General features: G+C 40.5%; 1 protein-coding gene across 2 annotated transcripts in view; it reads left to right on the top strand.

Annotated features, from left to right (window-relative positions):
- Positions 1-216: 216 nt before the first annotated feature.
- ALLC (allantoicase) overlaps positions 217-14,897 on the top strand; it is a 798,009-nt gene continuing 783,328 nt past the window's right edge. Inside the window, exon 1 of one of the 2 annotated variants that reach the window (XM_078647862.1) lies at positions 217-254. In XM_078647862.1, coding sequence (XP_078503988.1) covers positions 232-254 — 23 coding nt within the window. In that variant the 5' untranslated portion in view covers positions 217-231. Of the gene's footprint in view, positions 255-8,295; positions 8,311-14,897 lie in introns of those variants that run through there. The other variant, XM_078647863.1, reaches the window with a different exon arrangement.

Raw genomic sequence — 14,897 nt, 5'->3', positions numbered from 1 at the left:
CTTGTATCAAGCACAAAGGAATTGTCGATACAAGAAGGATCACATTGAAGGGAAGAATTTTTGGAGGGTTAAATTAAAAGGAATCAACGGTACGTGGTTTCTTTCAATTAGCAGAAATCAACTTGTAATCGTAAAACGGATAGTAGATTAATCTATGATTTTATTAAATAGGAGTGAGGACACTATTCATAGGAATAAAGACAGGATGAACATGGACAATTAACAAAGAAAATGGATTCTGGCATAAGAAGCAGGTACCGAATGTTTAATTAAAATCGAGTAATATGTTGATACGTGAGATTCATGATATTTTAATAACCAGCCAAGATAGAGGAGGATGAACTACCAAATTTGTACAATATGCAGGATGTTCTAAATGGTTTTTGAAATAGAACAGCATAAGAGCATAAACTCTTCATCAGAGTTAAAGATTAAACAGATAGAATAATGATTTCTATATACTTAGATTTATACTTTTGACTTTTCAGTGATACAAGAAAGACTCCCGCCGTCAAATTAATTTGAAATTTAATCCAAATCTGAAACTAAGAATATTGGCATGCAGTTTGGATTGTGAAATTCTGATACAATAATCATGTAGAGTTGTCATCTCAATAACAAATTGTGTTTACTGATTAGGATCAAGGACGTGAATATAAGAAGGTGGACCAGTAAATAATAACAAGTTGTGAATATAAGATTTGTAACATCCAACTAGCAAAACTAGGAAAGGTAATAAATCAATAATTTCTCAATAATCGAGTTCAGTCATGAGAGGAAAGTTTGGATAGGGGAGCGAGCTAAAAACAGCATCAATACATTAACATCATGCTCAATTATGAAAACAGGAGTGAGTTTCTTTCAGAGAATAACGGATTGTGATATATAGACTAGATATAGAGAAGGTGGATTATGAGAAAATAGTGCACATCAAAATAGTTATATTTTGTGGTGGGATATTGTGTTGAAACATTTTTTCCATCAAGCAATGTTATTTGAATGATTTAGAATGGAGATAGGCAGGCCATAATGAGTCAAATGCTATGAATAACAGGGTAGAAATGATTAATTTAATTTAGATGAACACAACACTGATAAGTGTATTTATTTTGTTTTTACAGCCCTGATGAAGTCCTGTGTCAGGACAAAATGCGTAGGATTTGTTTGTTAAGAATTTATGAACATAAAAGAATTGATGGATTAAATCTACAAATTTATGAAGAATATGGAAATGAGAAAATGAACTTTTAAGAATAAAAAAACTTCTCAATATTGTACGGCCTGTGTATTGGATCAGTTGCGATGACTTTCAATAATTGATTGTTATATGTGATTATATATTGCAGACGCTCCTTTCATTGTATATATGTTTTGAGACAGGGTAGGCTTAAAGCGGTGGCCCACAGAGAGTTGAGGACAGTGATAGGTATGAAAGGATTGGAATTGAGCTAGTGCGCATTGAGTTTCATAACCTTGACTGCTGAGGGTATAAGATTAGACCACATAATTCAACTCCACCTAATTAAACGATCCTCGATACGACAAAAATACACCCCACATAAATCCACTTTATGCCACATAACAACAATCCATGTAAATACAATACGCACCATGTGACATAATTCCACTCAACACCACACTGTTCCATGGTACAATAGTCAACTAAAATGAAATAAGTACTAGCGCTCCTAGTTTGTTTCTGTGTTGAACAGAGTGTTCCAAGTTATGCGTGCTACGAAGTGTATCGCCCTCTGGTCCACAGGACGTGTGGTACTACAACAAAACAAGCGTCTCCCTGCCCGGGAGATGTCCCCTTTGTGCACTGCTAAAGATCCAGCATGGATTTCTCACGTTCTTATATGAAACCAAAATCAATGTGTTATTTAAGAAAACGTTCAAGACCACAAGGGTATTCTTCACAAGTAGAAAAATGCAGGATGGCTTCAGTCATCCTGGAATTCTTCATTTTCAAATATACATTTCATGTATCAAATCAAGATGAAATGATGCAAATTAACATTCTTAATCCATAACCCAATGCATTTCGGGCTAGTTTAGCCCTTCATCAGGGATAGGTTACGTTATGTAAATGAAAAGCAAAGTCAAACTAAACAGGTAGCCAGCAGCTGAGATAAACCTATAGAGATCATAGAGTGGTGTCAGAACATATCAAAGTGAAGTGACATTCATAAGTGAATGCTAACGCGTGTGGTGTGTAATCATGCCATGTCTGAAACGCTATATTTCACTTCGTAGATGCAGTGTTCTAAATAAAGCAGTGCTTTAAAAAAAGTGCAACTTGGAAAGCACACACGTGCAGACTGGCTTGAACCAATCCGAAGCTGTGCGTCATTCAGTTACCTCCTTAAAAAGAATGTGTTGAGCGGCTACAACACCGTGTGATCTCATTCGTGTGCAGATCAAAAGTAGCCCAGCCTCCATGAAAGTCAAAAGAAAGCATCTAACTCCCCCGCGGTGGAAAGACGTGCTATGGTGAGGCACGAACATGCAACTAAATGAGCGATCCTGTTCATACCTTATTCGCGCTCAAGTAAAGCTACCTTGTCATCGATAGAGAGTCCGAATGGTGAAACCGGACGCTATAGCGTGTGGTGAAATCATGTCTGCTAACGGAAGTAGGTGCGAATGAAAGTGAAAATAGAGAAGGGACTCCAACAGAGCTGAATGCCCAAGAAACCGCTATATTGGAATTGTAAATTAACGCATAAGACATACTCAAACATAGTTACAAATTAAACAATAACATTAAACAATAATGAAAATTCATGAATATCTGGAGAGAGTGTATAGGAAGCAACTATATTCTAAACAATCGTTAAGACCATGTGGCTGTAGTGAGTCCAACAATTTAATCCAGTATAGTTCTCTGCGTAAAAGCAACTTATTAGTATCCCAACCTTCTCTGGGTGTAACTTTTCAAGAACCAGAAACCGGATTTGGCTGACATTATGGTGATTGGGCTGAAAATGTGTGGCCACACATGATTTCACATTGCGTGTGTGTTTGTTAGACTTATGTTCATTGATGCGGATTTTAATTTTGTGTTGAGTTTTGCCTACATATACTAGGCCACAAGGGCATTTCAACATATATATACCATTAACGCTGTTGCATGTAGCTGATGTACGTCATTTTATCATGTGACCTTTTCTGGGATGGTTAACAGAGTTGCCCGGAATAATATTATTACAATTATTACAATTGTATCACGGTGTGGTTCCTTTATACCGTTCATGTTGATTGACAGGCAAGTTTGTTGATAAAATGTTTCTGATGTTTTTACTTCTTTCATAAACAAAAAGGGGTTTATGGTTGAAAATACCATTGAAGTCCGGTGCAGACTCAAGCATTGGCCAGTACTTCAAGATCAGTTTCTTAAAAGCAGCACTTGAGGTTGACTATTTAGATACCATTACCATGCGGTCACTTTGTTTAGGGATTGATTTTTGGTTAAGAAGTTCTTATCTGGTTTTTAAAGTTGTTCTATGTACTGTTTCTCTCAGGATGCCTTTGGGATATTGCCTATTCTCAAATCTTTTGACCATGGAAGCAATATTTTCTTCTAGTTTGTCAGGTTGGGATACATTCCTTTTAACTCAGAGTAGTTGAAAGTATGGTAGGTGACGCTTCAAAGGTTGCTGGTGGAAACTGGTGAAATGTAATAAATTATTCCTATCAGTACTTTTCCTAAAGATGCTGGTGATTATTTTGTTGGCATTGACATCCACGTAGTTAATTGATTTCTTGCTAAGTTCATGTGTGAACTGTATGCGTTGATTGACAGAGTTGAGTTTGTCATTGGCTAATGTTAGTTCTGATTTAGTGCCCTTCCACAATAGAAAGAGGTCGTCGATGTTGCGGACAAAAAACCAACAGGTTCTTCATCCATATATGGTTGGTTAATATATGTTCTCGCTCATACTTGTACATGAACAGGTTCGCCTAGCTGGGAGCTGCACAATTGCCCATGGATGTTCCCGTGCGTTGCAAAAAATATATATTCATCCTCCCAGGTGAAGTAACTGTGGTATAATGTGAAACTAATGAGCTCCATAAAAAAACTTTCAGTTCATTATTCCAATCTGTTCCTGCTTTGAAAAATTCTAGTGCTTCTAATCCCATATCGTGTGGGATTGACGTGTATCGAGCCTTAACATCGATGGTACAAAGCCAAATATCTTGTGGTTTCCCATTGTACTGTATTGAGTTTAGTCAGAAAATGTGTGGTATCTTTGATATATGTCGTCATTTCTTGAACTATTGCTTGCAGGTATTTGTCAAGGTACTTTCCAATTGGTTCATGTAGAGACCCCCTGTTGGAAACGATAGGCCTGAAAGATGGATTTCTCAAGTTTTTGTGAATTCATATAAAATTTAGGTGATCTAGTATTACTTTGAAGGAGGTATTTTGTTATCTTTTTCCATGATGGTACCATTTTGCAAGGATGTGTCTAAAATGCTAGTTAGAGTTCTTGCAAATTCTCTTGTGGGATTAGAAGATAATCTCATGTAGGTATTGTCATCATGAATATGTGCTCTGACACTTTCACGATAATACTGTGTGTCCATTATGACAAGTTCACCGCCTTTGTCTGCTACAGAACATTTAATATCAGGGTTGTTAGCAATGTTAGTTAAGATATTCCTCTCTCTCATTGACAAATTGCGATGTTTCTTGTGTTTAATGACCTCTGGAAGATGGTGTTGCACCAGTGTTTCAAAGGAATCTAAAATGTTGTGACTCATAGGGGCCATAAACAAACTTTTGGGTCTCAAACCTTTGAGGTTATCTTCAGGTGTCGGTTGATTGGTAGCGATATTCTTAAAGAAATTTTTCAGACGTAGTACTCACATGAATTTTAAAAAACTTACTTCTACTTCAAGAGCAGTAGTTAGATATGTAGGAACAAATAATGTGCCCTTACCTTATTGAGAACTTCCTGTTCTGTGTGAGACAACAGGTATGAAGAAATGCTAATCACTAAGTTCTCCTCGTTTATGGCATGATGTTCATTGTTCATGGTTTCTGACTCCTGGTTATTCTCTTTTCTATAGGCTGGCTGTCTCTAAGCCCCTCGTCCATGTTTGCCCCTCCTGGTGTTTCGCTTTGCAAAGGGCCTTGTCCTAACCCCCCCCGTGTTCGTGGAGGTCGATGGAAATTGTATGGTAGTTTGTGGAATTCTTCTCTGCCTATCCACACTCGTATCGGTACCTGAAGACTACACACAAATCCATTCCACACCACATAATTCAACACCAAACCACATTATTCCACCCCACAACACAATTCCACTACACACCACATATATCCAATTTACAACACATAATTCAACATCATACCACAAAATTCAACAGCACACTACATAACTCCACAACACAAAAATAATGTTCAGTATAATTACACTCCATTACACACAATCCCATGCCACATAACTTCCAGTACACTCAAAAACCCATACTTACATTCCACATAATACAATTGCACACCATGCTGCATAATTCTACAACACAAATCCACCCCACACCACACAATTCCACGCCACACCAAGCCACAACTAACAATTCCAATCCAACCCACATAATTTAAGGACACACCACATACACCCTCTTCAATCCATAACACATAGGTAAAATACATTTACATATACAATGCTAATAGCTCTAACTCACTTTCTTTTTTAACACATAGATATAGAGCTTAGCCCTTACCTATTTGTTATTTTTTGTCACCAAAAAAGCAAAGCTGTCCCGACAGTTCTGCACCACGCAATTAAACTCCACACATTTCCAATCCACACCACATAATTCCACACCAAACCACATAATACAACTCAACAAAACAATTGCACAACACACCACATACATCGAATCCACTCCACACAATCCCACATCATGGCACACCACATTATTAAACTCCACTACATACCACACCACAATGCAAGATACCATTCAACATAATTTCCCTCCATAACTCACAATCCCCCTCCATATTCCAGTACACTCAATACCATATATTTACTATCCACATAATTCCACAGCACACAATGCCATATAATTCCACTACACAATTCCACTCCACACCACGCAATTCCATGCCACATAATTACACAACTAACTAATCCAATCCAACCCACATAATTCCACTACACATCACATACATATACTTCATAACATATAGGTATAAAACATTGCCATTTACAATGCTAGTAGCTCTAACTTGAAAAAGGGGGGACCAATTGCATTTCCAATGCTTTTTTCTTTTTTTAGAGTGCATGTGTTTTCAGATGTCTACCTCAAACACTTCTCTCCCCCTGCCACATGTTGTGTTATTCTCTTTCACCTGTGGACTTCTCTTCCCAACACCATAAGTGTCATAATGACCTTGAGTCTTTTGAGTCCTTTTCCTCATGTTACTTTTTCACCTGTGTGCTTCTACCCCAACTCCACATTCATCTTTCATTTGTGTGCTTCTCTTCCCTCCCCCACTCCACGTTGCTCTCACTTGTCTGTGTCATGTACTTCTCCCCACCCTTTGCACTGGTGGCTGCCTCTGAACTGCGATGGTGAGCCGGGAAGGGGAAGGGAAGAAAAGATGAAAAAAATAATAATAAACTTACCTGCTTTGCCACCGCCTCGGCCACACACCTCTTCTCCGTCGTCTTGCCTTCTTCCCGGCTGCTGCCTGCAGCCTGCACCGGTAGCACCCAGGCTTCCGGACTCTGCCATCCGATCATGACGCTGCAGGAGCAGCGCCGTGATTGTTCTGAGCGCCCTGTTTGGCCACTCAGGCAGTGCCTGGGAGGCTGGGCAAGTTCTCCACGGGGCTGTGCAAAACAGCCCAATGGAGAACATGCCAACTACACATGACTGTTTGGCCGGCCCTAGAGGGCCGGTCAAATCGTCATGTGCATGTAGGGAGGGAGTGCAAACCAATGATGCTCCCTCTGCCGCGAGCCAGCCCCGCCCGCCCGGAGTCGTAAAGGAAAATAAAATGATAATAACTTCTTGGTATTATAATTTTATGTTTATTTTCCACTGCTCAGCGAGCAATGGGGCGACACTCTTTCGCCTTAGCGGAGGAGCCGTCACTGGTCCTTTATGTTGCTTCCAGCCCCCCCACCATTCATGTTGCTTTCGCCCACCTGTGTCATGCGTGTTGTTTCTTCCTCCTTCATGTTGCTCCGTACCACACGCACCCTCTGTGTTGCTTCCTCCCACCAACACCCTTCGTTTTACTTTCCCTCACCAACTTTCACTTTTGAGCTACTTTTTTATTTTCAACATCCACTCGGATCAGTAAAGAAAAAAAAAAAAGCCTGAGTCCTTTTGTAGATGCACACATAAGTGGTGTGCACTCCTTCACATGGATGTAGCCAACTGTGTCATAGTCTTTTTTTCTTCAATTTAGTCTTGCTGCACAGCATCGGTAAAAACCATCACAAAAGCAAATGGGTCTCAAAGGGCGAAACCTATTGGCTTTGACAATGCTTGGTTTATTCTGGTAGTCATCCTTATGTGGTTAAACTGTGCCTTCCGGTTACAGTAATTCAAGGTGAATTGTACTTGTTCTCTGCTCTAAAAACAATCATTTTCCAGTGACAATCATTCAAACAAAAAAAGGTTTAATTGCCTGCCATGAAGCAAACGTACTATTCAGTTAAAATGATACCCATTTGTTATAGCTACAATACTATGTTTTCTTTCGTCATCTTTTTTATTTTTGTAACAATAAATGTATCTCTCATACCAGCTTGCACGGGACACACCTTTTGGATTTGCCAATGCTCGATGATTGTTTTGCACTGCATGAGGCAATTTTTATTGCTCGAATATATGAGTCGGCCATGGAATAGCACCAAGGAACAAATGTCATATAAGCCTCCCGACAAAATTCATGCCTTAAATACGTTTTTTGGGAGAAGACAACTGCTGGAAAGAAGTCGAAATTACACATCAAGAACTTGTTACAGCAAACCAAGGGATAAGAGAATCGTGTAGTGAGATGGAAAGATAAAGGTGCTTTCGATTAAGATTTTTTTATGTAATATATTATTATTAATATTAATGTTGATCACAATAGTAGTTTATCAAATAGAAAATCTAAAGAAAGATCATTAGCTACAGAACAGAGCATTTCTTTTCCATTCTCCGCCTAATATTTCACAACATAAGTTGTTTATCCAATGGCAAGTTATGCAACATGTTCCAGATTCAGAGAGCACGTGAAGATAAACCTTTGCCCTCTGTGAAAGTTCTCATTCTGAGGCTGGGCAGAGTAGTGAGCAGGAGGTAAGCAAAAGTATCATTGAAGTCTGAACGCAGAAGCGGTGGGAAGGGGGAGGTTATATAGGGATTATAATGTTTAATAGATATAAACGTTGCAAAAAAGTAACTGCAGATCAATATATACAGGAAGGTAGCACAAGATGTGTCTCAGATTTAGAGTATAAGAATGTGTGCATTTATACATAAGATGTGCGACTAATTGTACATACATAATCCAGTATTATTGTGTTCCAAGTCTATAATTGTAGAATCGAACATGTGTGAGGTTATGATATAAATGTATGCATAAACATGGAAAAAATACAATAAAGTTTGTGTTAAAAAAAAAGTCTGAACGCAGAAATGTTTTTTGTTTTTTTGGGGTTTTGGCAAAATACGTTTCCGTTTGAAATTGATACGTTTTTAGATATTAAGATGATTTAAAAAATTTGAAAGAAGTACATTAAGGACCGAAACCCAAGACGATTCTTTGATGTGAATATATACAAAAAATCTTTAGCTCATCTTGCTTATTCGTGCAAATATAACTTATTAAAAAAAACATTTTAAAAAGTTGATTTCTCATCTGGGCCGAAGCATGTAAAACATAAAAACTCTGTGCTGCACTGGATTAAAAAAAGACTTTTCTACAGTGTTTGGATTCGTAACACCCTGACGACTATTATGGCAAGCTGGTGGTTAAACACTCCCAAGGCTTGTGCGCACATTTGGCTTCTTTGGAAAGATAATAATTCTCTCTCATTAGTTCTGTGAATAGTACAAAGCACGAGGACTCGAGAGGGTGTGCTTAATTTGTGTCGCAGCTTTCAGGTGCTTAGCACCGCCACTTTTTTAACAGGGCTTGGGCTATTGAATTTTTCTCCCCAGTGAGATGAGCCCAAAAATCATTCAAAAGAAATGTACCTATCTGTCTCGTGTCCTCCTCCTTCCGTTCGGATTCATGTCTTGTCTGGTATGTCTTCAAAGGATGGCCCGCCCAGGTGCAGGCATGATGACTGCATCACGTTAGGGATGTCAGTAGTGCACGCCTGCCTTTCAAGGAGCATTTTCTTTCGCACGGGTTCATTATTAGGGCTGCTGATGGGTGAACCGTGGGCAAGGCAGGCTGGGTCCTGGAAAGTTCCGGTCTCGGGATTAAATTTAGGGGCAGATTTATGAAGGCCCTGCGCCGCCGGTGCGTCACTTTTTCCCCATGTTAAAAGTGACGCACCGGCGGCGCAAGGCCTTCATAAATCTGCCCCTTAATTTCGACATCTCCGAAGTAATTAAAAAATGCATAGCTGCTTTCTGTTAACAACTGAAATGAAAACCCAGCAGAAGCAGGCCATAAATGATTCCCTTTGACTTTGCATTGCATGCTGATGCTCTTGGCCTGGACGCAGGGCCGGCTCTTGGGCGGTGCGACCTGGCGCTGACTTGGGGTGGAGGGTCGTTATTACAAGTAAATTATCATTTTAAAAGCACCTGCTGCCCCATTCCTGGCCTCCAGCAATTTTCAAGCCTCAATTAAACCGTCAAGATAACTCTGGTGATTAATCAACTCCCTGGAAAGAGGATGGAGGTTTGTCAAGTGGAAGTTTTGAATCTTCTTAATGTAGAGCAGAGGGTTAACATGCCTGCTTCTAGGAACGTGTAGTATGCAGATAACTAAGTGCATCAAATGTAAATGGGTCAGTAGATTACTGCTTCTGTAAGAGAGCTCTTTTTGTACCCTATAACTTATAAGACAAAATCCCAATATACAACATTGAGCTATTAACTGTCATCAAAGAGCTGCATGCAAACTGCAAGGTATATGTTAGAGCTATATTTTTTTTTTGCCCAGTTTCCATCATCCTAATTTTGCAAAAAGTGTTCATTTGGATAGGAAACAATTCATATTTTTAAAGAGTACCCCTAAATTATGAATTTGTGCTTTTCAAGAATAAGGACTCTTAAACTTTATCGCCTAGGAGTATCAATGACATGTCACTCTTACACCTTCTAGTCCTCTCCGATGTAACATTTCTTATATGCTTATTTACATACATATGTGTGTGTGATGTAAAGTGCTCCGACACCTTACACTGGTATGAGCAGTGCTATAAAACTAAATTAATCTGAGAGACAGTGGTTATGGAGACTTGAGGGGCACTGTTAAAGTGTGCTTGTGAGGGAATCCGTGGCAGAGGCAGTCATGGGGGGGGGGGTGGATGCCAACAGACATTGTCACACAGGACGCCACCAGTGTTAAAGCTGGCCACCAAAACACATTATTTGCCAGCGATCTAATGGAGCCAGTGCCACAGAGACTGCAGGTCACAGGTAAGTGAGTAGTAGATAGTACTTCAACAAATCGCTATTAAGTAATCTGTAACAGTTTACTATCATGTGTCCTCTTCGCCAATATCTTTGCAGCAAATGAATGTAAAAGTTAACTGTCAACTCTGCTTTTTCAATCTTGGTGCCTCATGACTCCACTGCCCCTTTCCTCTGCCACACCTTACCTCCCAAGTTATGGGTTCCCAGAGTACATGCCATAGCCAGAGCTGTTCCGCATTTGCAAACTGGCATGTTTTTCTTTTTGCAGAATCTGCAAATGAAAAAGGGCAGGTTACAGCACTTGTCTGCAGCTGCAGTACAAGTTTTAAGCAGAACTCAGTGACACATGTATGGACAGAAGTTCCTGCAGGTTATCTATGTTCATGTTTCTAGCGCAAATTGGTCCACTGTAGGACCCCTGGCTCTAGCACCTACATTCTTGTAGTAACCTTAGAAGTAAATCACGCAGTTGAATGAAATTTGCGCCCGGACTATGTCACGTTTCTTGTGGCAGTTTCCATCTCCACTGCTTCCCTGCCAACACAAAGCAACATCAAATATATACAACACTCTTCAGGCAAGCTGCTTGGAGAACCTCCAGGCTCCCAGGCTCATGGTGACTGATGGAGTTAATACGAGAATTACTTTTTCTAAAATAAGGGGTAGTTTCGCATAGAAAAATTGTTCTTTTGAGCTTGGAACTAATTCAAAGAGCAGAATGTAAGCAATGCACGCTATATTATTTGTGTTTTGGCCCAATAAAAAAATACCACTATCACTCTCGCACTCATATTTGTCGCATGCACTTTGTGCCCCTTTCACATAATTCACACTAGCGCACCTACAGCTATCTTCTGGTTGCCTGGCCACTTCATCGTTCAGCAAAGGGATGAATTAGCCTTGTTTCTATTTGAAGTAATTTGTAGCTGCTTAACTTTGGAATTTCGCAGGATGCTGGAAGGGAGAGGGTGGGTTTGCTGTTGCCTTGAACATTCATCACACTTTTTCTTACAGTTTACCCAATTTGAAGCTTGGGATGGTTAGAGGAGACTGGAATGTTTTGTTTATGTCCATATGGAGTAATGCTAAACAACAATGGACATTGCGTGGCGATGAACAACTTCGAGGACCTTATTTAGCAGCAAATTAAATATGAGCAGCAATTGCATATAGAGCTCAACAGCAACTTTTGCCTTTGAAGTATTGGTGCGGCACACCTAAAAGTCATAGATGGTATAAATATTATATATATCACAAAGAATCACGTCTTGCTCTCTGTGGTGGGGCCAAGGCTGCTGCTGTATTTAGGGAGCAGGGGTTGCAAGACATTCCGTTATAACTGGATATTACGACTGTTAGTCTGTGTTCCTGCGAGTGCATTGCATTGATTGATGATCCTTTTTTGGAGGGTCCTGTCCGGTTGCAGTAAGGGAGAAGGGGTTCGGGCAGTCAGGTGTGAGTAAATGATATTCCAGAATAAGCATCATCAGAAAGGAACAGCAGGGTTTCAATTTCAGGGTTTCAATTTCAGGGTTTGCCCTGGTCCGCTCGCTGCCAGCACTGGACTCCAGACAGGAGCTCTGTCTTCGCATGGCTCTCTACCCACTGCTGGGCACCTGCAGGGGTTCTGCAAGCCAGATCCTGACCGCCTGTGTATATAGGAGCTAATGGGGCCTTGATGGGCTTCCTGTGGGCCAGGGATGTGGAGGTGAGATGTCATGGGTGTTTGGTGCCCAGTCTTCCACCTCTCTGGGTGGATGTGTGGTGTTTTCAGATTTACAACCCTGTGGGTGACAGGCACCTCCTCAGAATCTTGCTGTGCCACAGTTTAGCCCATCTGTGCTTCGATAACACATGTCTAGTGACTGACCTTCAGCCACAGGTGCACAGTACAGGGTATAGACTGCTGTGTCAGGCATCCTTATGGGCATGCACATGGCTCATTTCCTGACCTTTCAACCTGGAGATTTTGGTTCTAACCCTTGTTATAGCACGTTCAGAAATACTAGTTCTGGATGTGGGTGGATGGAGCCAATAGAGGAAATGGGTGGAGCCAGTGGAGTAAGTGGGTGGAGCAAGTGGGTGTTGGTGTGGCCTCCTTAAAATAAATGTGAGCACCTGCACTTAATATTTTACAAATTAAGCACTCCCTGTTTATGCAACTGGAAGCAACATGCAGGGGTGCTGCATATCTGCTAACGCTGTATTTCATTTTATTCTTAAAGAAGAGACTAGCAACATCATTAAGAGTCCAATTTACAAAAATATGTGCAATCCTTATATCGTAGGAGTATACCCACAGTTTCAGCAGATTTACCCGTACTTGGCGATCCAAAATAAAACCATACCGGCATACACACTGACATTTACAGCACTTTGATTTTGACATATACCTCTAATCATCTGTTAGACCTGGCATTCTTGGTTCTTCCGCCTTAGTGAAAAGACCTCTCAACTGGTTGTCAAGCTCTCCCCACTTTCCGCTGGGTGCGGGGGGAGGGGGGCATGGTAGATCTGGCATCCTCGGTGTGATTTCCTCTGACTTTTTGCTTTCTGACCTCCAGTTTTGCTGACTTTGTTTTTGCTGGCTTAGAAACCTGGGCACTTTACCACTGCTAACAAGTGCTAAGGAGCATGTTATTTATACTTAAAACATGGTAACATTTGCTGCTCCACAATTGACATATTTAATTTACTTCTAAGTCCCTAGTAAAGTGCTCTATTTGTGCCCAGGGGTGTCAATTAAATTCTACTAGTGGGTCTCTAGCAGTGTTCCCACTGAAGGAGCCCTTAAAACAGGTCTCAGGCCTGCCATTGCAACGCCTGTGTGTGCAGTTCTAAACTGCCTTGTCTACCTTGCAAGATAACACTCTTGGCAGGCCAACCCTTCCTTTTTTAATACATATGTTACCCCTAAGGCAGTCCCTGGACAGTCCAAAGGCAGGGTGCAGTGTACTTAAAAAGTAGGATAAGTACTTTTAAGTTTTACATGCCCTGGTAGTGAAAAACTCTTAAATTAGTTTTTCACTACTGCATGCCTATCTCTCCTATAGGTTAACATCACGATTACATTATTAGAGCTTATAAATTCAAAGTCAAAGTCAAAAGGTTTTTATTTGCTTTGGTACTCAGCTGAGCACCACAAAATTAAAAAACATTTACAGCAGATATGCATTCACATCAATATAGAGTTAGAAAAGATTTTAAAAATTTATAGAAATGATAACAAACCCATTCTTCTGTTGGATATTTACATAAAGATAATAAACTATTTACTGTGGTAATGTTGCATTTTTGATATATTGGTTGAAGATATCTTATCCGCGCTTTAACTACACTTGCGTGAGGGCAAACAAATAAAATATGCACAATGTCTTGATCACCACCTAAACAAAGATTACATAAAGGAGAGTGACCTGGTGACCATTTAGATGTGAAGACGGAAACAGGTAAGATGCCTAAACGCAACATAGTTATGGACCTTCTAGCTCCATGAGTAAGACAGAGCCCCAAATATGGCCTCAATTGCTTGTACTCCAGTGACTCTATGAACATTTTATACGTAGATAGCTTGCTACAATGCATAAAGTCAAGATCATAACTTAACCTTGGAGTAAAGCATTTCAAGAACTTATAAATGGAATTTACAATTGGGAAGAGATGGGACCCCCAAATTTGGTGTTCTGGAATCACAATTTAAAAATACAACTTAAGGTGGAGTTGGATTTTAAATTGCAAGTCTGAAAATGGCACTTTTAGAAAGTTTGCATTTTCTTACTTTAACCATTTGGTTCCTTCTGCTTGTCTAAATTCACGCCTGGGATGGGTGACAACTGTCTTTGTTTATTCCCTCTAGACAGCCACACACCAAGAGAGCTTAGGTGTGACTGATGGGCCATGCACATCCTGATTAACCCTGTGCGTAGTTTGCGTAGTACTGCTACGCGTAGCTACGTGAAGTGCACTTCGCACTACGCACGCTACGCGTAGCTACGCAAATTGCATTGTGCAGTAGGGAAATGCTGTTCGCACCGATTGCACAGTGCCGGATGCTTGTCCGCACTGTGCAATTATTGAAAACGGCGTCTTAACAGTGCAAGCTGTCGTTTTCTGCCGCTCAAGTAGATTTGTACTCGAGCGGCAGCTTTCTCAACGTGGACTGGTAGTTTCTCATCGCGAGTGGTCATGAGCATACGCGACCACTTGCAATGAGAAACCTGACCTCCCCGCGTTGAGAATCTCGCCAGGAGGTTTATTTTCCACGCTCCCGATCGGCAACTTGATGTTGC

This window comes from Lissotriton helveticus, chromosome 6 (assembly GCF_964261635.1).
Source record: "Lissotriton helveticus chromosome 6, aLisHel1.1, whole genome shotgun sequence".
In the NCBI taxonomy this organism is placed as follows: Eukaryota; Metazoa; Chordata; class Amphibia; order Caudata; family Salamandridae; genus Lissotriton; species Lissotriton helveticus.
Note: the sequence above shows the minus strand (reverse complement) of the source record. Positions and strands in the feature narration are given on the sequence as shown.